At 34.6% G+C, this 22,539-nt stretch overlaps 1 protein-coding gene across 2 annotated transcripts; it reads right to left on the reverse strand.

The window, feature by feature from the left end:
- Nucleotides 1–5,699: 5,699 nt before the first annotated feature.
- On the reverse strand, nt 5,700–11,378 carry LOC132293616 (two-component response regulator ARR2-like). 2 transcript variants are annotated; one of them, XR_009477867.1, is made up of 7 exons: nt 10,746–11,378; nt 9,948–10,100; nt 9,457–9,837; nt 7,925–8,001; nt 6,493–7,668; nt 6,241–6,364; nt 5,700–6,147 (listed from the first exon to the last, which is right to left on the reverse strand). XR_009477867.1 is itself a non-coding variant. In XM_059791160.1 (6 exons), the coding sequence occupies exons 1-6, from the start codon at nt 10,921–10,923 to the stop codon at nt 6,293–6,295; spliced, it is 2,037 nt and encodes a 678-aa protein (XP_059647143.1). In that variant the 5' UTR covers nt 10,924–11,377; the 3' UTR covers nt 5,700–6,292. The 2 variants fall into 2 exon arrangements, 1 of the variants encoding a protein (XP_059647143.1); XM_059791160.1 differs by having other exon boundaries at nt 5,700–6,364; nt 10,746–11,377.
- Nucleotides 11,379–22,539: the final 11,161 nt, after the last annotated feature.

Consider the following 22,539-nt stretch of genomic DNA (forward strand, 5'->3'; position numbering starts at 1 on the left):
GTTAACATGGCTGGTGAAGCCTGTTCAGCGGTGAGATCGGGTGAAGGTGATGATCTTGGTGGCGAGATGAGGTCGGCGTTGTCCTTGGTGGTAGCGAAAAAATTGGATGCAACCTGGACCACCTAGGCCGGAATTGCTGCATAATTTTCTGGCGATGGTTGAAGAGATCAGCTTTGTTTGGGTTGGCTACATTTGTGAGTGTGTCGGTGATTGCGCCAATGTTGTTGCCAGAGTTGTAGGTGTAGTAGAGTCAAACTATTGGTAATAAAGTATAATGGTCTTAAGGGTAACTTTGTCATTTTAAATTTTTTGGAATGGCACGTGATCAGCAGTGGCATAATTAACAGTAAGAAATGGCCGGAAGGCTACCGGTGGGTAAATTTTGCACAAAAATTGATAGTTCAAAGGGTTAACTGTAAAAAAAAATAATTCAGAGGAATTTTTAGGAGGAGAGAATAAAATTCAAGGGGTTTATTGCACTTTATCCTTTTTAAATTCAATTAATTGGACTTTTATCGAGAGCAGTTTTTATATAGAAAGTTCAACAAGTTCAAGTATAAAGTTCGGCTTTAGTGAATGCTATTTACAACCTCTGCTCTCCTATCCAACTTTAAACATACTCACAAGTGTTGCTTATTCACATACATAAGCCAAATGCCATTCTCAATAAATTCAATGGTAAAATTCAAAATAAATAAAAATACAACTCCATAATTAAGTTTTGACTTCAAAACTCGCCAGCATTACAAATTTATATCTCACAATAGTCACCAAACAATTACCATTGGTGGTATTTGAATTATTCTCATGATTAGTTTTATTACCAAAAAAAGAAAAAAAAAAAGAAGAAAGAATTTACAAATATTGCAAATAAAATTGAACAAACTCAAAATATGGTATTAAAAAAGAGTAGTGCTATATATTTCAAATTAAAATTTGAGATTTGATCTTGAATCTGATGTGACGATAATTAAAAAAACATTAATATCCTATATTTTAATACATATTATACTTTATTCTTTTATGTATTGGTGTTTCCTATTTTAACAAACTAAACAAATTGTCAATTGAAGGAAAAGGAAAGAACAAACAATTACACTATGTTTCTCTCTCTATCTTTAATTTGCTTTTCTCTACTAATATATATATATATATATATATATATATATCTTCTTCTACACTTTATATATGTGTCAATTACTATTGGGTATCTCTTTCAAATTTAACTTTAATCAGAAAATACCAAATCAAAATACAAGTATAAAAAGGTTTAAGTGAATTATTTAAAGGAAAAACTACACTTACGTAGAGTTAGGAACATTAAATAACAAAATAGTATATTTTAAAGTTTATTTTTCACTTAAGTTGAATTAAGTAAAATAATCACATATGTATCAATAACTATGGTTTAAATCCAAGATACCCTCCAAACACTTATTCTAAAATGCTAAAAATTATTCTCTTAAAATCAAATATTTTTTTTAAATAATTTTTTTTGTTTAACTTTGAACCATATTGCTGCAACTTAACCCCAAGGGGTTGGCCTAGTGGTAAAATCATCTGGGCTTGGGTGCTTGCTAGCACTAACATCTGAGATTCGATCCCCACTAGGAGCTTATGACAACTTGGGGCCACGCCTCCGCTGCCATACTCAGCGACTTACCCTGCCTGGGGTGGGAAGACGCCCTTCCTAGTTCTTCGGGGATTAGTTGGGGCGAAGCCTCGGATATCCGGGGTTATCCAAAAAAATTAAAAAAATATTGCTGCAACTTATACAAATAATAAAAAAGATTTAATATAGTAAAAAATGGGCAATCAAAGGTTAGTCGTGCATCCATTGGGATGATCATCAATTTTTTGGCTCAATTAATTATATTTGTTTTATAAATAAATAAAAAAAAGATTGCTGATGTACCATTTACTGAAGCAACCATTTATTTTTTTTTCATGATTTCCCTCTCTTGTTCGTGTCTACTGTATGTGTGTATTTATATATATATATATTTGTAGGAAAGTTTTCACATTTGCTGGATAAAATTATATATATAAATACACACACACACACACATACACAATGAATTTCCACTAAATTATTTATATATTTCTAAATTGACATTTGCAGGTTTGAACCAATATATAGTTAAAGTTTTTTGCATCCATGACTTGATAAAATTTATTTATAGAAAAAAAAAATTCCAATTTCAATGAATTTTATAAGTGTTAGAAAATTGCATCCATAACTTGATACTAAAGTTGACATTGAGTGTATAAAAGAAATAAAAAATTACACTATTGACATACAAAACAATAAAGTATCAACTAAAAAATAATAATAAATTAAAAATAAAATCTACTTGATCAACTTAATGTAATATGTGATTTGCACTACACTTCACTCATAAAAAAATTAATAGATTACAATTTAAACTATTGTATACCTCCCTAAATGTATGCTATTTAAAATTAGAACTTCAATCTATTTTTCTTAACTCTTTGTCACAAATTCTAATTAATTATAAACACATTCCAATTACTCATCTATCGTAATAAATCGCACAATATATTTTTTCTAGTTCTATTATAATAGCAAAAATTTATTGGTGTAATGAGGAGATTTACAACAAAATATGCTATTATTCTATAAAATTTTAGATTTCCTTTGAAAATTAGTTGTTATTCTTAATATTTTCTTTAATTCTGCTATTATTATTTTTTTAGTACTTACCTTTTATTGTTATAATTAATTGTATTGGCAAATATTAAATTTGGAAACTAGAAATAATGATAGTGGTTTTGTATTAAAAGAAAGCATATAGGTGGGTTTGGGATGCGACCATTAGATTTAATCTAATGGGCATTATAAAAAGTGCGGAAGAATTTTCTTACTCTATGGGGAGCAAGAGATTATTATTCTATATATATATATATATGTGTTATTTATTTTGGTAACATAAACCATATGCAAAAATGCCAAGTTGAAAATCAACTCAGAAACTTGTTTTTCTAAATTTTATGAATGATAGAATTATTTAATTTAGGAAGGATATTTTAGTATTTTGGGAATAAGAGTTTGGAAGGTATTTTGGATCTAAATTATAGTTTTTAAGCATATGTAATTATTTTACCTAACTCGACCAAATTAAAAAATTAACTTTAAAAATAAACTAATTTGTTATTTAAGGCTCCTAAATCTACTAAGTGTAGTTTTCTCTTATTTAAATTAGGATTCTTATTCACGAGAAAAATGTCATTCATTCATGGTAAAAAAATTGTAACTTCTAATTTTAATTATTTGACCATTTAATGTAAGGAATTTCTTATTCAAGAGAAAGAGGTCACAAATTCATAGTAAAAAAAATGTAGCTCCTAATTTTAATTATTTAAAATTTTAATCAAAAGAGTCTCCTAAAAGAATTGAAGTTATTAAATTGTACTAGATTTGAATTCCATAATCATCATTTTTTCTATTTATTTCTCTTTCTTATATTAAGGAACTTTTCTTATATTAAAAAAAATATTTTTAAAACACACAAAGTAGCTAAATAAGTTGATAAATAAACAGCCACATAATTCCACAAATCTGCACGGAGAATTCCATTTGGTCCATTGCAACCGCTGGATCCCAGTTGAAGTCTAATGACAAGACTAACTGACATTTTACTTCTAGGAAGTTGAGAGATCGAATCTCTTTGCAACCACTTATTAATTAGCAAAAAATTTATGCACCCCTTTGCACCTATGGGGAGATAAATACTCACCATCTACTTCTAAGATACCATTAGGTTACAAGACCTTTTATGGACTATAAAATACTTTTAAGAGACACATTACAGCCGTCGTGGAAAATAATAATAATAATAATAATAAAAATCTTATACTTCACCCAAAATTTCTCTTTTCCTTTTGATTGCCCAAACTCAAAGAGTCAACTTAATGTTTATGATTACGATTTTTGTGAAGGAAAGCAAGCATGATTTGAGTAATTATGCTAATCTGAAGTTAAAGAAAGTCTATAACTTGGTACTAGTCCTACCAACTCAAGTTGTTAAGAGGGAAAATTCAAAATAAACTCAATTTGACATTATTTTAAGCAACATCTTTGGGCGCCCAAAAGAACAGGTTAATCAACATCTTTGGGAGTCCAAAAGGATTGGTTCTGCTTGTTAGTTCGCTGTATCAGCCGATTCGTATGCATTTATCGATTCGTAATCTTTTTTTAATGATCCGATATCGTTACATATCTTTATGAACCGATCGATTTATACCAATATTTATCTGAATTCATTACACTGCGAGTGATATCGCAACTGTAAACATTGGTTCTATTGTATCTTTAACACTCTTAATTTCAAGATTTATCAACGGACCAACACTACCTTTTTTCTTTTTCCTCAAAAAATAGTACCGTTATGATACCCTTGGTTATAATGTTTAGATTGTAGTTTATCATGGAGTGCAAAGAGGGTATTGCGATTTCGTTCGAAACTTGGATACAGAATGTGAGAGGAGCTGATGAGGCTGACCACGCCATTTTCCAAAATTGCAAAGGTACTGCGGCAGAATAATTGTTGACACCTCCAAGCCATCTATTATGACAGCACAAGGTCCTTCTTCTTATTTATTTATTTATTTATTTATTTATTTTTCACCTGATACAAAGAGTGTCAAAATGAATAATGAATGAGTAGAGGGTGCCATAATGCAATTGGCTCATTGCAGTTCACTTTTTTTCATGACTACTTAAAATGACATTTCTGTCACAGTACTTTGCTTGATACACACATTTGAAGAGGTCATGGATGGTCTTCACTTAGATTGTGTTTGGCTGTATAAAATTGGAGACTTGTAATTGGAATTGGAATTGGAATTGGAATTGATGGAATTAGAATTTTTTTTTTTTTTAATTTCATGAGTTATTTTTCTCTAATTTCACCTATTTCTAATTAATATTTTATGAGTCTTCTGCGGCAAGTGGCCAAACCCTTCCTAATTGATAATTTTTTATTTTTTTCCCTCAAAATTCAAATGAATTAACTTCCACAGCTTTGAACAACCATCTATAAAATGTAGGGGGCTAACACATCTTCAGTCCTTTTGCTTAAGGGCCTTGCTTTTTAGGCCCACCAAGGGCTTCTGTCTAAGTTTGCAAACCCAACTCGCCCTAACATTATTTTAATGGATAAATTATAGTAACCGTTTGGACAAATAACATTTGGTAGAATTTTTATTACTACTTTGACTATTTTTCAGATTTGATGTGCGTGCTTGACATTGACTAACATTTTCTTTCATGCCAACTAAATTTTATAAAATGACAATTTTACTCTTTCCTTATATAAAAGTCATGACATTTCCTTGTATGAAAATCAAAGCATTACTGACTTTTCATACTCAAAATTACCATCCGGCAAATGGGTTTAAGAGATATCAAAGTAATAAACACTGTACCCATGTATAATTTGTCCAAACCTCATGAAAGTCGGTATAATTTACCTTTTTCAATTACCACAAAAAATTCAAGAACATTAGTCCAATAATATTTCCTCTACCTTCCAAAGTGGTCATTTAAGGAATAAATGAATTCATGAGTTTCTCACAAAAAAAAAACAAGGAGCTTGTGGGAATGCATCATCTTCGCACTATATTGCATTCAAATTGGCTTTAAATTTACAGGTCATATAAATGTATAGTGCAGCATAAAAACAAAAAGGAGTACATTACAACTTGTAAAAGAGGTGGTTGTCAACAAAGCTAATAAATCACAAATAACAACTTAAATTATTCAAAGTACAAGGAAAAAGCCTTAAATAGCCTAGCAAGACTTGTGTCTTGAAGAATCAAATGAAGTCTGTATGTACATCACAGTCGAACTCCTAAAAGAACAATAATTCGTGTTATTAGAGTTCGAAAGACCTAAAGCCCACCATCAATACAGCTTCGCAAGCGGCACCTAAAATTCACCTACCAAAATCAGTCAAAACTTCGCATGTATGCCTTGCCACATCATGGAGTCATATGTTACATGTTCCTGCATCAACTTCCAATTCAAATGATTCTGGATTCCCGTTCCGTCTTTAAAAACTCGAACAAGAACAAGCACAACAAGCTAATCACAGCCGGAAGATGCAGAAAAATGAAATCGAGATCCTGTATATCATAAAGTAAACATGAAACCGAATCTTTACCCTTTGATTGCAGAAGGATGAGTTGAGTTCAGCTCTAATAGCAAACTATACACACCAGAAACTGCAATCAAAATGAGGATGGAGCATGAATCATGGAGCTTATTCTACTACGCAGGAAGAGTATCTAAGGTATACCCATCAAATCCAAACTCATTTGCTACCGGTCCAATGCCTTCTTGCTGTTAGGTAAGAGGAAAAAGAAACTTTGCAATGAGTAAATTAATGCCCTATTTATCCCCTGAACTCATAATTTAAATACAATCGAAAAAAACCAAACCGAACAAGGACTCAGAGCTAGAAAACTAACCTGCCTGAGAAGTGCACTCATAAGGTCTTCCTGACCGAACTGTTCAGACAATAGGATACTCTGACGGCTCATATCAGTAAAATTTTCAGCCTTAACCCTTAGTGAACTGTTACCAAGACGTGGGTTAAGTGGCTGCCCCATATTTAGTGCAGCATTCCACTGTCCACTTTCTTCTCCTGCTGAGAGCATTCCCTTGCCAATAGATGCATTCCCGCTCTGATCACTTTTTTGACCGGAAGAAAAGCTTTGGTGTACCAAAACTGATGGGTGGATATCCAGGCTTCCTTGTATGTTCACATGTTGGGACGCATCAAAGGTCAAACCAACATTCTGTAACACCCAATCTTGGATTTTATGCTGATGCAGCTCACTAAATGCATCATAATTTGGAACAAGTCCTCCCGATCCTTTCATTTCTGAGTTAACCTCCTCTTGGAGCACTCCTTTAGATGTGAGAATGGACATCCCTGAATTATTCCCAAGAAGAAAACTATTCCCTGGCAAATCAGTGTTTTGGTCCACCGAGAAATCTACCACTGAAGAGGCTTGGGAAACCGAACTGTACATCGCCCCTCTTACATTGTCAACTGTTCCATTTCTTGCCAGAACCCCAGTGGCAATTCCATTTGACAAAATAGGATGTATTATTGATGACTGGAGCCTTGAAATTTGACCGCCATTAGTTTCACTCGCTCTCTGTGCCCCTGACTGAGGTTGAGACATATGCACCTGTAAAGAACTACTCTGGCTTCCCTGGGCGTTGACTTGCATATTCATGCCCCTGAAGGACTGTGCAGATTGGTGCAAGCTGGCAAGCTGTTTTGGCTCCATGGTGGTTGGGATTCCATGAAGTAAGTTCATTTGCTTACTACTATTGCCCAGTTGTTGTTGCCCCTCTCCAAATCTTAACTTTGGATTTTCAAAGCTAAAAAGGTTTCTTTGTTCAATAAGGGGCATGGATATGCCAGATTTAGTGCTGGACCTACCAAGTGCTGCCTGGAGAGTGGCAAGACTTTGTGCTGGGAGTTGACCGGTGGCAGCTAGAGCTTGAAGATCAAGCCCATTAAGTGAAGAAGTGGACCCAAACGCTACTTCTGGGGCTCCCATGAAAGAGTTAATGAGTCCACTCTGATGCTGTGATACCCCGGTTAGCCTTCTGAGATAGAGGCGATATTTCTGCACCAAATAGCTGTAGTGGTGAGACCTGCTAGAAGAAGAGCTTCCCCTCCCCCCACCCCCAGTTTTATTTTTTTATTTTTAATTTTTTTTTTTTCCTTCCCTGGTGCGGGGTTTGGGTGTAAGGTGTCCGTACGTGACAGTTAACATCACATACAACCCACAAAGGAAAAAAAATGTGTAATAGATGAATGAACCCGTAATAAATTAAGGTTTTCCCTACAAAATGTTCTTCCTTGAGAAAACAGCACCATACCTGAAGGTGGCTAGCAACATTTTCTCTAGTTAGCCTAGGAACATTCATCAACTCAAGAATTTTCTTGGGAACAGCCTCTGTATTCAAACATCAGATTTAAAATCATGAGCAAAACAAGATCATATTGGAAATATAAATGAATGCTATTTTTTGTTGTCCCTTTGGAGCATCCAATACAAATGGAACAATACAGAACATTATAATTTTTGTTGAATAACTATAATTAAAAAAAATCAAATCCACATAAATGTTTCAATTTAAAATAACAAAAATCAATTATCAAGCAGTAGAAGTGCATATCTTACAGCCCAACATAGGATGTGATTCATACAGCAGTTCTCAAATAAATCCAAGCTAAACTACCAGTTGTTTGCAGGTAACAGACCTAAACTCCGACATTGTTTACATGAAGTGGTTGTCTCTCAGACTAAAACCTGTATGGACGTTTACTATTATACCAAGCAATGGCTCCTCGCATGGAATGAGATGACATATATAATGATATTATTGATAATGATAGTAAACAACATTCCCCATATTTCCACATTAGAAGGGCGTTTCTCTGGGGATTAAGTGCTATTCAGCAAGGAGAAAAAAACTAGAAAAGCAATCATTCTCCAATCAAACTTGAAAGACGATAGAGCAATTACCTTCAAGTGGATTAAAGCGATATTAATAGGGATGGATTAATATGATCTTTTGACATTTTTGAATCAATGGAGTGTATTTTTAGGTTGACATCAAGGTCTAAACATTGTGAAGCCAATTCTCTAACTGAACAAGTTACTTTAGATCTAGAGGAGTTTCCTAGGACCTGTTTAATACTTTGGACAACACCTCTTCCTCTGTTGCAGCCTATTTCCTTTTTAAATAAATTTGTTCCCTTCTCAAAAAAGAAGAATAGACATATTGATGGAAAGCAATACTATTAGGCTACATGAATTTTGATACACGTGTTGAGCGTGGTAAGTGTCTAAGCAAAATGCTTATGGAAATCCAAAAACGCAGAGACATGGCGATGGTGCCAAAAATTTATATATGTTGATATTATTCTTTCACCTTTTAAGAAGAAATGATGTTTTTAATTTGATGTAAACTTTGATTGTTCAGCATGGACGCGTCACTCCTTTTGAAACAATAATGCGACAAAAAGAGCATAATGAGAGTTTTATATTGAATTACTGAAGATGCTTGCTAGGTGCATGTCCGAAGAAGCATGTAGTTCACAACCCAAATCAATATCCAAATGTCAAGTACAAACATGTAATACACATCCCTAGAGTCAAGTCCAACAAAGGTCACGTAAAATACCATTCTGTGGGTCTTAAAAAAACTTTGAAAATGAGTACCCACAATCTTCAGGATCATCACTAGTACAACAGTCAAATAGACATAGCACTCCAAAAATTGTATTTAGAAAACAGTATGGGATGGCTATGTATGAGTAACAAGCAGAAAACAAAAAGAAAATAGAATGAAATACACAATGATTCGTCAAAGGAAAATAGAGAGAAATGGGTAAAGATCCATACTGTCAATGCCAAGTTGATTTACAGCTGCCACAAACTCTTGATGGAGTTCTACAGACCAAACCACCCGCTGTTTCTTTAATGCGGATGTATCATCCCTCTCATCTACTTCATCGTCCTCATCCTTCCTCCTCTTCGAGTTACTCCAATTCCCTTCATTTACTGACGACGAGTAATCTACATCTTCAGATGGCTTTGGTTGCCGTTCTCCATCTTCCATGCTTCCTGACTGCTCAAAATCTTTCCACTCATGCTTCTTCTTCCGTACCACATGCTGCCATATGTTCTTCAGCGCCTCCATTCGAACTGGTTTGATCAGATAATCACATGCACCATGAGTAACACCCTTCATGACAACATCTTTACTATCATCCGCAGACATCACTGTAAATTGTACAATCACAAAAATCAGATCAAAATCTAAATAGATACAAAATATATATGCTATAAATGAAGTTTAACATCATCTGAAATGATTGAAACAAGGCACTTACTGATAACAGGCAGGTCCATTTCCAGCCCAATGTGCTCAAGGAGTTTGAACCCATTCATGTCAGGCATGTGGACGTCACTTATAACAATATCAAACCCATTTCTGTTCTCTCGTAAGAAAGATAACGCAATCTCTGCCCGATTACATTTGGTTACTAAAAACACCAGAAACATTGAATCAATTATCCAATAAATCACAAGATTACAGGCCCCTCAACTCTCTCTAGATTAAACAAATTAACACCTCACCTCTCTAGATTAAATGTATTAACCGCAGCAATTGGAAAATGGGCTTTCTATCCATGAAAGACTGAAAGTTGAAAATAGAACTTCTCTAATATAAAAGAATTGAAAAAATTAAATTGACACCTAAATGAAGTTGAACAACTTTAGAGGCATTAGAATTTGTTACAGAAGATACTTTTGACACCATATTGCACAATTTAACATAATCCATTTCTAAATCTGAACAAAATCAAAGCTTAGAAAACAAAAATGATGTAATATTTTACCCAAATCTCAGTGGGTTTCCCCAATTTCTTTTATCTACCACAGGTTCCTAATCCTATAAACAAAATCTCAAGTATTAAACAGAGGAGACCCAAAAAAATGTACACCCAGATTATCATATATCATAATCAGCAAAATTAAAGAGAAAGCAGAACATATACACATATTTTTCTTAATAACATAAATCAAAACAAAAAAAACAACTATAGATAACTCAAATAGCCAACCATTCAAGAAAGTTTCAATATTCAAGGTTATACATATGTGTATGTATGCATGTATATATATACCTTCGTAGAGGCAGTACCGAAGCATCTTCTCTAAGATCTTGAGACAAGTCGGGTCATCGTCAACAACAAGTACCCGAAGACCCGCCGGAAACTGGTCGGAAGCCCCATCTCCGGATTTCAAAGTCATACTTGAACAACCCATGGAGATCGATTTCGCTGCGTGACCACCCAGATTCATCTTTTCGAATTTCAGCCTAACAACAACATATATGTGTATCTATACATATAATATATACATATATATATATATATATATATATATATAAGTATATATCCACTCCCAGAATAAAATAATCTGAACTATATCCTGAGTTTTACAAGCAGAGGAAGATACCCAAATCAAGAAATCCAACGAACATACAACAGAGATACCCAAATATTGAGGAGGAATTTAGAGAGAGATAGAGAAAGGGCAATTTATATGCTCTAATTTTGTAGTATATGAGATTGAAGACATGGTTCGGTGCTAGAAGAAGTTCACTTTCTGCACTTTGTTGCGGGTTTAACTTATTTTTGCTATATTCTTTCTTATTCGAGAGTGGGTCTCTCCGTTGAGTGTGGATCCAGCTCATGAATGAGCTCAAGCAACCCCACGCCAGTCAAAAAAAAGAAAAAAATACTACTATATATTTAATACTTATATATATTTGAGCTCAGGACAAGCTACAGTCAATTGACTCAATGGGGGTTGAATTAGCAAAAGAAAATAATGTTTGATGTGTTATCAAATGCAAAAGAATACAGAGATTCAAAATAACATAATGCAGAGAAAATTGGTCCTTCAAACTTTTTCCATTTATGTTATCAACAGTTCTTTTGTTGGCTTGCAATAACGAAAGAAAAAAGTCGCACACAATCTTTAAAATGAGCAAATCCAAGAGGTGGGAGGTTTTGATGGTTGTCTATCACTGTAATAATGCATGTACGTATAACAAAATTGTAGAATTTACAACATTTTCTCATTTACTCTTGCATGACCACCGTAATAAAATTAGAGTAACATATGTATTTTAAGAGTAAATATTAGATGTATCATACACGCCATGTACTAATTATAGTCAACCAATTAAATATAACATATTATCTCGTTTCGAGTAATTTTACAAATAAGTAGACAAACCTTTTTTTAAATGATACATTGTCATTGGTTAAACATACCAACACCCGACGTATTCAATAGCTACCTGTACTTTAGAATGGTATCGAATGAGTTAAAGTCTCAAGTTAAACCCTAAGTCACACAATCCTTCTCAACAGGTATTGCTCTTACGCTCCGAACGTGTTTCCGTTCTCATGGTTTGCGCGCACTTACGCTCAAATTTTCACAACTTATGACTTAATTCTGCAACTCTCACGCTCCCGCTCTCAAATTCGTTCTCGCTTTATATGACTTAAGTTAAATCTTTACCAAAATAATAATAATAATCATAATAATAATAATATAGTGGAACAAAGCCTTGACAACGGAAAAAGAATGTCACATGTAGGGATGACAAAATACCCCATCCCGCCCGTTTAGAATGGTTATGGCGGTGGTTAAATGGTTTTGGGGACGGGGATGAGGGTTATGATTGAAAACCCGCGTAGTTAATTATGGAGTGGGATGGGGAAAGGTCACCCGCACCGTCATGTTTATAGTAATAAATTACAATTTTGTTTTTATACTTTATTTTGTATTCAATAAATTAGGTATATATTTAGGAAATCCTAATTAATTCTATTCCAATCACTAAATATCTTGTTGTATGTTGTAAAACTTTAGATGTTACCACTCGCAAGCACATGAATCTTTGCAGATAGGGCTTTCTTGTGAGGGTGTGATGACCGTGTCATTTTTTTCCCTTTTCTGTTATTCAATTTTTTTTTTGTTTAATTATTTATTTTTTTAAATATTTTTTTAATTCTTTTTTGTGTTACCTTAGGGTTTCGTAGGACTCGAGGTAGGTTTTGGTGTCCGGACTTGGTTTTCGACACCACATGCATTCACATTATTTTATTTCATTGTCGATGCATAGTTTAATTGTGTAGAAAAGCATGCTTGTTTAATTTAAATTCTTGGGGGTATGAATGCATAGTTTCTTCGAAAATATTTTCATTTTTTTGGGTACTTTGTGTAATTAGCTTTTTGAGATATGTTGTCTTATGGACCTTTTTGCAATTATTTTTGTGAGATATTTAGAAGAGGGACCATTTTGTAATTTTTGAAAAGTGTGACAAGTGTCATTTTTTCCTTGGACCATTTGTTGACTTTTGGTTGGAACACTTGGAAGCATGAGATGACGACAAGTGTAAGGTGTAGATTAAGCCTTGTGAGGAGGCCTAAGATCACGAAAAATGGAGGGATGTGATGTATGTGTGTGTGAGAGAGGTAGTGTCAGTATAATATTTCTGACTAACCATTCATTTAGTTAATGGATTTTCTAGTAAAGTTCATCATCTTCCACCTTGCTCTCACTTAGCCCCATTGAAGCTTGAAAAACTTAGCCTTCATACCTTGATTTCAAGCACCTTCCTTTAACCTTTTGGTCTTGCTCTTGGAAGACAAAAGCTTCCTCACTCCATTGTCCACCACACCTTGTTTTGGTTTCCATTTTTGTTTCCACTTTCCTTGGTTTCTAGAGATATAATTCTCTAGTGAGGTAGGGGGTGTTTTATGTTTATACCCTTAGTGTTTTAATTTGTTATTTGAGGTTAATATACATTGTATGCATGTTATTTAAATCCTAGGGTTGCATATAGATGAATATTGTATGTAACTAACCTAGGGTTTCATATTATTCAAGGCTTGTATGTGATTTACTTCTTGTGTAGGTGTTATTTCATTTGGTGGAGAATTAAAATCTAGTGATTTTTTATAGTGTAACTATAGACTATTTACATGATTCTTGCCAATGAATTAGTTATGAAATTGATACTATGTTGTTGTGTGATTAAGGATTTGAAACTCACTATATATTAGCATGAATGGATTTACTATGTTGACAATTTTGCAGTAGCATAGTTTCATTCACATTGTGAACTTATCATTGCAAAGGCCATTGTAGTTTTGAAGACTTAGAATATGAATTATGAAATTGCATGTCTAAGGTTTACAATACTAGCATAATTAAATCCTTTATGTCAATGACATAATATTAGTATAAGCGTGTACAAATTAAGGACATGATTGAATTACTATTGAGTCGTCAACATTGTTTTAGTATTGTGAACTTATTGATGTATTTTTCCATGTGAGTAAATCATGGTGTGTGTGCGCCACTTTTGCCTTAGGAGCATAGTGGTCATTATTTAGTTCATGAGGTTCATGATGTTATAAGTTATGTGTGTATGATATGCACGACAAGATTGAAGGATAGAAGCTATTCGAACTTGAGAAGTGAACATCGAGTCCAAGGACTAAAAATCCTTAATCACACTTAGCCAGTGGGGTGCGGAAGTGCACCAATCATTTTAATCGGATGTGATTTCTGGCATATCATCACATTGTATCATGGAGTCACAACTGTGAGTTACATCATAGCAGAGTCTATGTATGTGTTGAGTTATAGTCCTTGGAGTGGTGTAAACCTTGCTATCCTATTAGCTTTGTGGTAGTTGTTCTTGCAAGTATATTACTATTGTTCGATTTCACATTTTATTTCAAGTTGACAATTCTAAGTAGTTGTAACTTGTTGTTGGCATTGGTGGTTTTATTAATGTTTACTTGCGTTGCTTGTTGTTGATTGCTTTCAAAATGTTTCAAAGATAGCTTTAGGATGATCCCTTAGCTTCCCCTTGAAACTAGTCGTTAGGGAGCATGATCCACATGTATTGTTTATATTACACTTTTAAGACCTTTGAAACTTTAGGTTATACGCATACGCATCATCTTACTGAGTAATTCGATTACTCACTCTAGTTGATTATTATTTTTCAGGTAAGGAGACACTCTTCTTGTATGCGAACCATCCATAGCTCGACTTGTATTTACATTTTAAGCATCTTTTGTATATTTTTGGCATGCAAGTGTTGGCATGATTTAGTTGTCTTTAGAAAGTTGATAATATGTAATGTAATTAGAAGCACACCTTGCTTTCTATTTTGGATGTGTAATAAGTACCTTAATAGACTTAAGATATCATCCTTTCAAATAAAATGATATCTTATCCTCACCCAACATGTATGTAATGAGGGTAAGGGCCATTTTATTTTAATGTTCACTTTTGCTACTTCAATGTACCCATGCATGTATTTATCAAATTTTATGTTTCATTTCATTTGGGATTGACCTTAGAGGCCTTAGGGATTAGTCTTGGGCAAGGGGAAACAATGCACACAATGTTGAGGTTTTTTTTTTTTTTTTTGTCACAGTTACTATTCATCGATTTTTTTTCGACAACTAGATCGATCACTCTGGGACATCCGGGGGTCTTTTGGGTGTATTTGAATGCCGCATATTCAATTTAGACCTTGGGAAACCTTTCTGACAGCCTACTTTTAGTCCTTGGGTAGAATCTAAAGTTATTGTTCATGCATTGGACAATTTTTTTACCCGATCTTACAATAGTCATGTCTCCCTCATCCCAGATCCAAATTAGCTCATTCTTGAGTCCAAATTCAAGGATTTTGAGTTAACATTCCAATGATATCAATCCCATTTTCAGATTCTATTCCTACTAGGAGATATTCTTGTTTTAATGGGACAATATCGAAAAATCACTTGACCGAGAAGGGGTATTTTTGGGAAATCAATACTAAAGGTCTTAAAACCTCTTGGGATATTATGAATTGATTATATTGGATTGAGTACACTTCATTTGACTTGATTTGAGTCAAATTTCTCCACCATTGGGTAAAATGACAATTTTAGCCCTAGTTCCATATTTTGTCCATATTGACCATTTTACCCTTTGACCTTAGCTTCCCCATTCGTCTTCCAATTTGAGTCTCGTGACTTCTTGGAAGGTCACTTTGTCATCTTAGAGGTGGTGTCCATCTCTAGAGACTCTTCTCTTTTTATTGCTTCCACGTTTGGGATCTGTTATCGGGTCAGTTTTTAGGTTACTCGTTGACGCATCGGTTTTTGTAAATTCAGGCCATTACAAGTGGTATTAGAGCATTTGGGTTCGAATACCTTAGGAGGACAGGTTTTGGGTTCATTTCATGCTTCTTGTTAACATGTTTACGTGCTTATGTGTTTAAAAACATCTCTTATGTGACACGTGTGTTATTGCATCTTACTATGTGACAAAGCATGTTTATGTGGTCTTGTTGCTATGATGTATGCTAAGTTGATAGGTGCTGAAATATTGCACATTTTAGCCTTAAGCTAGGGTATTTTGGTCCTTTTATCTATTTTTACTTTCCCGTTTTAGTCATAATTTGTGTTTTTGTTGATTTTAGGTCAATAAGGTTCAAACGAGCTAAAAACAGTCTACTAAAGCCTTTTTGGAGTCAAGCAGAAAATCCGGAACAAGTTCAGGAAAATTGCCTTGGAGCAGAGCGATCAATCATAGATCTCAGCAATCGTTCGCTAGCCACGTCATCATTCATAGCCACATTAGTAATCGGATAAGGATGTCTTGTCACCATTCGTTCAAGTAACGATTGATCGTAGCTCTAGAGCGATCAATCATAATGCCACGTTAGCGCCAGCTCAGTGGAGAAGGTAGCCAATTGTCAAGATAAGACTGCCATATCAAAGCGATCGATCGTAAATTCCAGCTATCGTTCGTAAATTCCAGTGATTGATCGTAAACCTATTAGAAGCGAGCTGTTTTATTCCCGGTTTCGCCCGATCTTCACCTACCAAATGGCTACAGGATTAAATGACTTCGGGGCATACTTCTGACTTGTTTTGCACTCCAAAGGGCTCGTATAAAAGGGGGATTGAACCATTTTGTAAAGGGACTTTTCATTATCTTTCAATTTACATTGTAATTTTTATATTTTTCATTAGTCTTCTTTCTAGAAAAATGAGATATTAGGGTTTTGGGAAAAGAGGAGAGTGGAGGCACCAAGAACACTGATGCGACCCGAGCGTGTGCATAAAATAATGCACAACACTTTGAGTTTGAAAATTAGTGTCAAGTGGGCATCATACTTTAAATTTATAAACCGTTTAACATCTATACTATGTAGTATGAGTGAGAATGGATCATCCCAAGAGATTATATATGTTGGAATTTAATTTCGACTCTAATATACCAATTAATTGTAAAAGAGAGAGAGTTGGGTTGATTGATTAAGATGCAAGGGAATTAAAATGCAATTAAAATAAACTAAGTTGAGTTAGGGATTTAAGAGATGAGAAATGAGGTCTTGGGGTGCATTGGAATCGCTACCAAGCTCGTTCACCAAACCACACACTTTCAACTAATTTGGGAAAAACTTTCTTGTGAACAAAATGCGACTACCAATTGCAATATTAAGCATGGACCATCAAATTCATGTATGAATTGTCTACCTAACCGATAAATAAACTAAGTGTAGCACAACCCATCAATTCTAAGCATGACCCATCAAACTAGTCACAATTGTAACATACATCAATTAAGAGAATCATGGAATTTGCAATAATAAGCCATGGAATATCAAATAAAGTAAAGATTGTCTACTTACCTACAAACATGAATTAAATTGTAGAACAACCCATCAAGTATAAGTATAATCCATCAAATTAATTGACAAACTCATCTAATGAAAACCATGTCTAGCCATCACTAGATTCTCAATCAACCACACATAGACATGCAATTAATATATATGGAAAAACTAGTGTAGAGATCAATTCCCAAATAATCACACATAAGACAACATGTAATCGTATAGAGAATCAATAGAAAGAATTAATTTATAGAAATCAAAGGAGAACCCAAGATACATTAAATTCACAAGGCTAAAACACTAATCACAAGATATTATTCCCTAAAAAGTATGAAAAAGATAGAGGTTTAGATTACAAACTTGGGGCTTATCTAAGCCCCAAGGAGAAGTCTAGCCAATCATAGAGGAGGTGGGTGTGATCTTGGAACCCTCAAGGGCAATCCCTAAACATGGCTCCATCTTCTTCCTCTTCTTCTTTGTTGAATTCTAGAGAGAGTGTGTGTGTAGATTTTGAGATGTGTTCTTGGAGCTTCCACTCTTCTCTTTTCTTCTAACCCTAATCTCTAACTTTTCTAGAGAGAGAAAATAAAATTATAATTAAATAAAATTGAAGACAAAAGATATCTTACAAAATGGTTCAATTCCCTTTTTATAAAAGGTCCTTAGAGTAGTGAACAAGTCAAAAAATAAGCCCTTAAAATATCTAATCCCGTAACTATGTGGTAGGTAGAGTTTGGGCGCGTGAGAATAAAACAGCTCACTGCCAGCACATTTTCGATCGATCAAAGAAATCTTCGATCCATCCAAAAATTCAGCATTTTTGACCTTTTTCTGGATTTTTCTAAAATCTTCTAGGAACTTTTGTTTGACTCCAAAAAGGCTGTAATAGACCATTTTTAGCCCATTTGAACCTTATTGACTTGAAATAGACAAAAACACAAATAAATACTAAAACAGGAAAATAAAGATAGATGAATGGACTAAAATACCCTCGCTTAGGTGCTAAAATGCATCACATTTGAGCACTCATCAAACACATCTCAAGATCTACACACACTCTTTTTAGAATTGAACAAAGAAAAAGAGGAAGAAAATGAAGCCATGTTTAGGGATTGCCTTTGAGGGTTCTGGTGTCGTCCTCCAAAGGGTGTGATAAAATGTGGCCAAGTTTAAATTTATAGAATGCCACTATCACTACTAACTACTAATGTAGCAAGAGTGAGTAGGGATTGTCCCAAGGGAAAGACAAGGTATTCTTGGAATCAATGTTGGATTAGTAGGTCGAAGATCAAAAGATGAGTTTGATTTAATTAATTGAACTATTGGTTCAATTAAAACAATGCAATTAAGTGACAATCTAGAAAGTAGAGAAAGTAATATGAGAGAAAGGTCTTGGGGTTTAGAGTTCACCATTAAGATTCACTTCACAAAACACTAGCAATTGTAAATTAATGGGGAAATTTATGTTGTAAATTGTGTGTGTGTTTGTCACCAATTTAAAACTAAGCATAGATGGCAAATAAACATAGATTGTCTAATCAATCTAGTGAGTAGCACAAACTATCAAATGAGACCATTAACCATTCAATTAAACCACCATTAGTGCACACACATAAATCTAGAGAAATGTACTTCTTGCATTTACAAGTATGGAACATCAAACAACAAGAATGGATTGTCCACCCATCTAAGAAATTAATGCAATTACAATACAACTAAGCTAATGACATGAAAATTAAGCTAATTGAACTAAGAATGTGGTACAATCCGTCAAGAAATAAGTATGAACCATCAAATAAATCACAAGAGTAATCAATTAAGTACCATGCCTTGACCATCACTAGATTAACAACATCAACACACATAGACATGCATCAATTTCATTAAATCTAGAGAAAAACACATGAACATTCATTATAGTATACATAGACATATGGATAGAATTAAATAATCAATTGAAAACATTAATCCATACAAATCATGTAAAAACCACAAGATCTATATTAATTCATGGTCAAAACATCAATTACAACTAAAATTCCCAAAAATGTACAAAAGCTAGGTTTATGAAGTAAGCCTAGGGGCTATCTCTAGCCCCAAGAGAAGGATTTAGTCACTCATTGTAGTGGCCATGGAACCCTCAAGGGTTAGCTTGGAGGTTGGCATCATCATCTTGATCCTTACGTTCTTCCCAAAACCCTAGTTTTAGAGAGAAAACTATTTCTATAATTAGTAAAATATATAATTGTGTAACCTCTCTACAAAAGTTGGTTCAATTAATCTATTACAAACCTTTTTGAGTAGGCAATAAGTCAGAAATATTGCCTCTGATTGGTGGAAATTCGCAGCTACAAAAAGTAGGTAGAGTCCGGGCACGCTCGGGAATTAAACAGCTCACTGCCAGCAGTCATTTCGATCGATCAAACACTTACTTCGATCGATCGAAGCTAACGTGTCATGAAAATATCTTCTAGGCCTTATCTGGATTGCTGAGCTGGCACCGCCTTGATTTCGATCGATTGAAGCCTTCTTCGATCGATTGGGACTTCCTTCGATCTATCGGGACTTCTTTCGATCGATCGAAGATCCCGTGATGGAATTTTCTTGACTTCTTTCCAGATTTGTTCCTTAGCTCCAAAATTGAGCTAAATGGATTTTCTTAGCCTGTTTGAAATTTATTGACATAAAATAGGCAAAAACACAAATAAGTACTAAAACATGAAAGTAAGATAGATGAATTGACCGAAATACCCTAGCTTAGGTGCTAAAATGTGTCACATTTGAGCTATGAACTACAATGAAAATAAAGAAACAAACAACTATACAACTATAAATCTAGAAAGCAATAAAATGATAGCACCACTTTCGTAGGGAAGACGATTGTATTTAGCATATGCAACAAGCCTTTTGAACCCCTAGGTTACCCCCAATGGACGAGTGAAGTCTCGTTAGGGTTTCTAGAAATGATACCCACAAACATTGAACTCTTTCTCGCTAGAGAGGCACCAATATACAAAACAAGCATCGGGAGAGAACTACCTCAAGTATGCAATTTTTTAACCTTTTCCAAGCAATCTCCCAAAATCTCAACATCAAGTAAGAAAGTATGGTTCTCCACACATCAAGACAATGATCATGAAAATAAAAATAACTCTAGAATCCTTTTTAAGTGAATCGGCATCAAATATGTTGTTATCTAAGCTAACTAAAGAAATGATCACATCTGGCCTCAAACTAGCACGCAAATCTAGTACCGATCATCAAGACAAAGAATGAACCTTTTATTAAAGCTTTTTTCAACTAGGTGCACTTATTTATTTTTTTACTATCCTAGAGGATCAAAGATGGAAGCATGGTGCAATGTGTTGATCTATTAAGCTTTTTAGCAATCCATGAGGTCGAGCGTTAGGTCAATGACTCTCAAATCGGAAGACTTTAGGGCATTAGGTGTTTAAACACTCCTAAGGACTTACAAGCTCAAATCAATTAGGTTACAAATCAAAACAACCTCCATCTAATCATTTCCCACTTCTCACCTTTTGGGAGAAGTCCTCACTTTTTTTATTTGCTTTTACAACCTTTTTTTTATTTTTTATTTTTATCAAGTTATTAACCTAGAGTTTGGGCCCTCCACCTTTCGGCGCGAGAAATTCAGTGCTTGATGAGGCTAGAATCCCGGCTACTTAGTGAAAAGGGTTTGTTATCCACCTTTATCAAGAATGAAAATTTTCAATGCACTATTAGCTCAATTGGGATATAACCAAATCAATAATCAACAAAGCATGTACCCCACGAATGAATGTTAGTGTGTGCCTATGCTAGTGTAGAATCCTAGAGTGAATCTCAAAACAATCACAAAATTAGGATGATGTGGACCACAAATGCAAGTAAGATATTAATCTTTCGAAAAAATTTACTTCTAAATGGCATCCACATGGCATACAAGGAGTATTGGATTCTCAAGTCAAATAATTTTTAAATTCTAAGCAATATAGGCCTCAAAAGATCAAAATCATAGCTAGTCATGGACCAATCACAGAAAATCCATCAAATACACAAGTCATGCTCAAAATCTTGAATTAAATGCAAAGAACACACATTACCCCCAAACTTAAACCGCATAATGTCCTCAATGTGCAAAGAGAACAAAAGAAAGAGAAAAGAGTATACCAGTGCAACTATGGTTATGAATGGGTGGGACACAAGTATCCAAAGTGGGTGGTATAATCCCCCTAAATTTGGGATTAACTGTGGTCCTAAAATGATGGCACTGGAATAAAACCTTATCAAATAACAAATGGGATAATAATGGTGCACAGTGGGCATGCAAGTACAAGTGGGATAGTAAATGAAAAAGGGAGAGAGAGGGATAAGGGCGGTCCTAAAAAATATGGGCAACACTTACTCACTGAGGTCATTTTAATGCACCTGATAATGGAGTTAATCATCAACAGATATATTAATATAAGATCAAAACATACATAATATCTAAGAATAAAAACAGTATAATGTACATCACAATAATCAGGCCAACAGACTGGCCGCAAAAATAGAATAATAGTATCAAAGTATCAGTCTGAAAATCATGAGTATAAATAAGATAAAGAGATAGAGGTCAGGCAGAGGAAGACGGTCTAGTGGGGTGTGACATCTGTGAGGAGAGTGGTCACATCTATTTTGAGGGAGAGGACTGCATCCTCTAATGTTCAGATATGCTCCCCTAAGCTGTCTATTTGAGCTTGATTGTCAGGAATGACTGGGTCATCCTGATGATGCAATCTCGAGTCACTAGTAGACTGATGCTCGTTTTGGCTCTGGGAATGATGGCTCTGCTCCTGGGAAGGATGTGGTGACCCAAGTGGAGGTTCTTGCTCCGAGTCAATGTCTATGTCAGCTCTCTTTGCCGCTGGTGTTGCTGCTGATGTTGTTGCTGCCGCCTTTGCCTTCTTTTCAGGCTCAAGATCTTCCGCTGCCTAGGCGGCCTCCTCTGCTAGGCTCTTGCAAAGAGCATTATAGCGCTTTGACCAGTCGGCCCATCTGAAATAGTAAGCTCTAGTTTCAATGCCCTCCTCTGGGCCAAATAGGTAATGCTGGTCCCGGAGGAGTTGTGTAATCAAATGTGCATATGAGAGGAACTTGGCCTGCTGCGGGTCATTCTTGCTGATACACTCATCATATAGCTTTATTATGACACACTAGATGAGTGTAG

This window comes from Cornus florida, unplaced genomic scaffold, assembly GCF_030987335.1.
Source record: "Cornus florida cultivar Cherokee Brave unplaced genomic scaffold, ASM3098733v1 CherokeeBrave_3.0.0_Hap2_Chr01, whole genome shotgun sequence".
Classification (NCBI taxonomy): Eukaryota; Viridiplantae; Streptophyta; class Magnoliopsida; order Cornales; family Cornaceae; genus Cornus; species Cornus florida.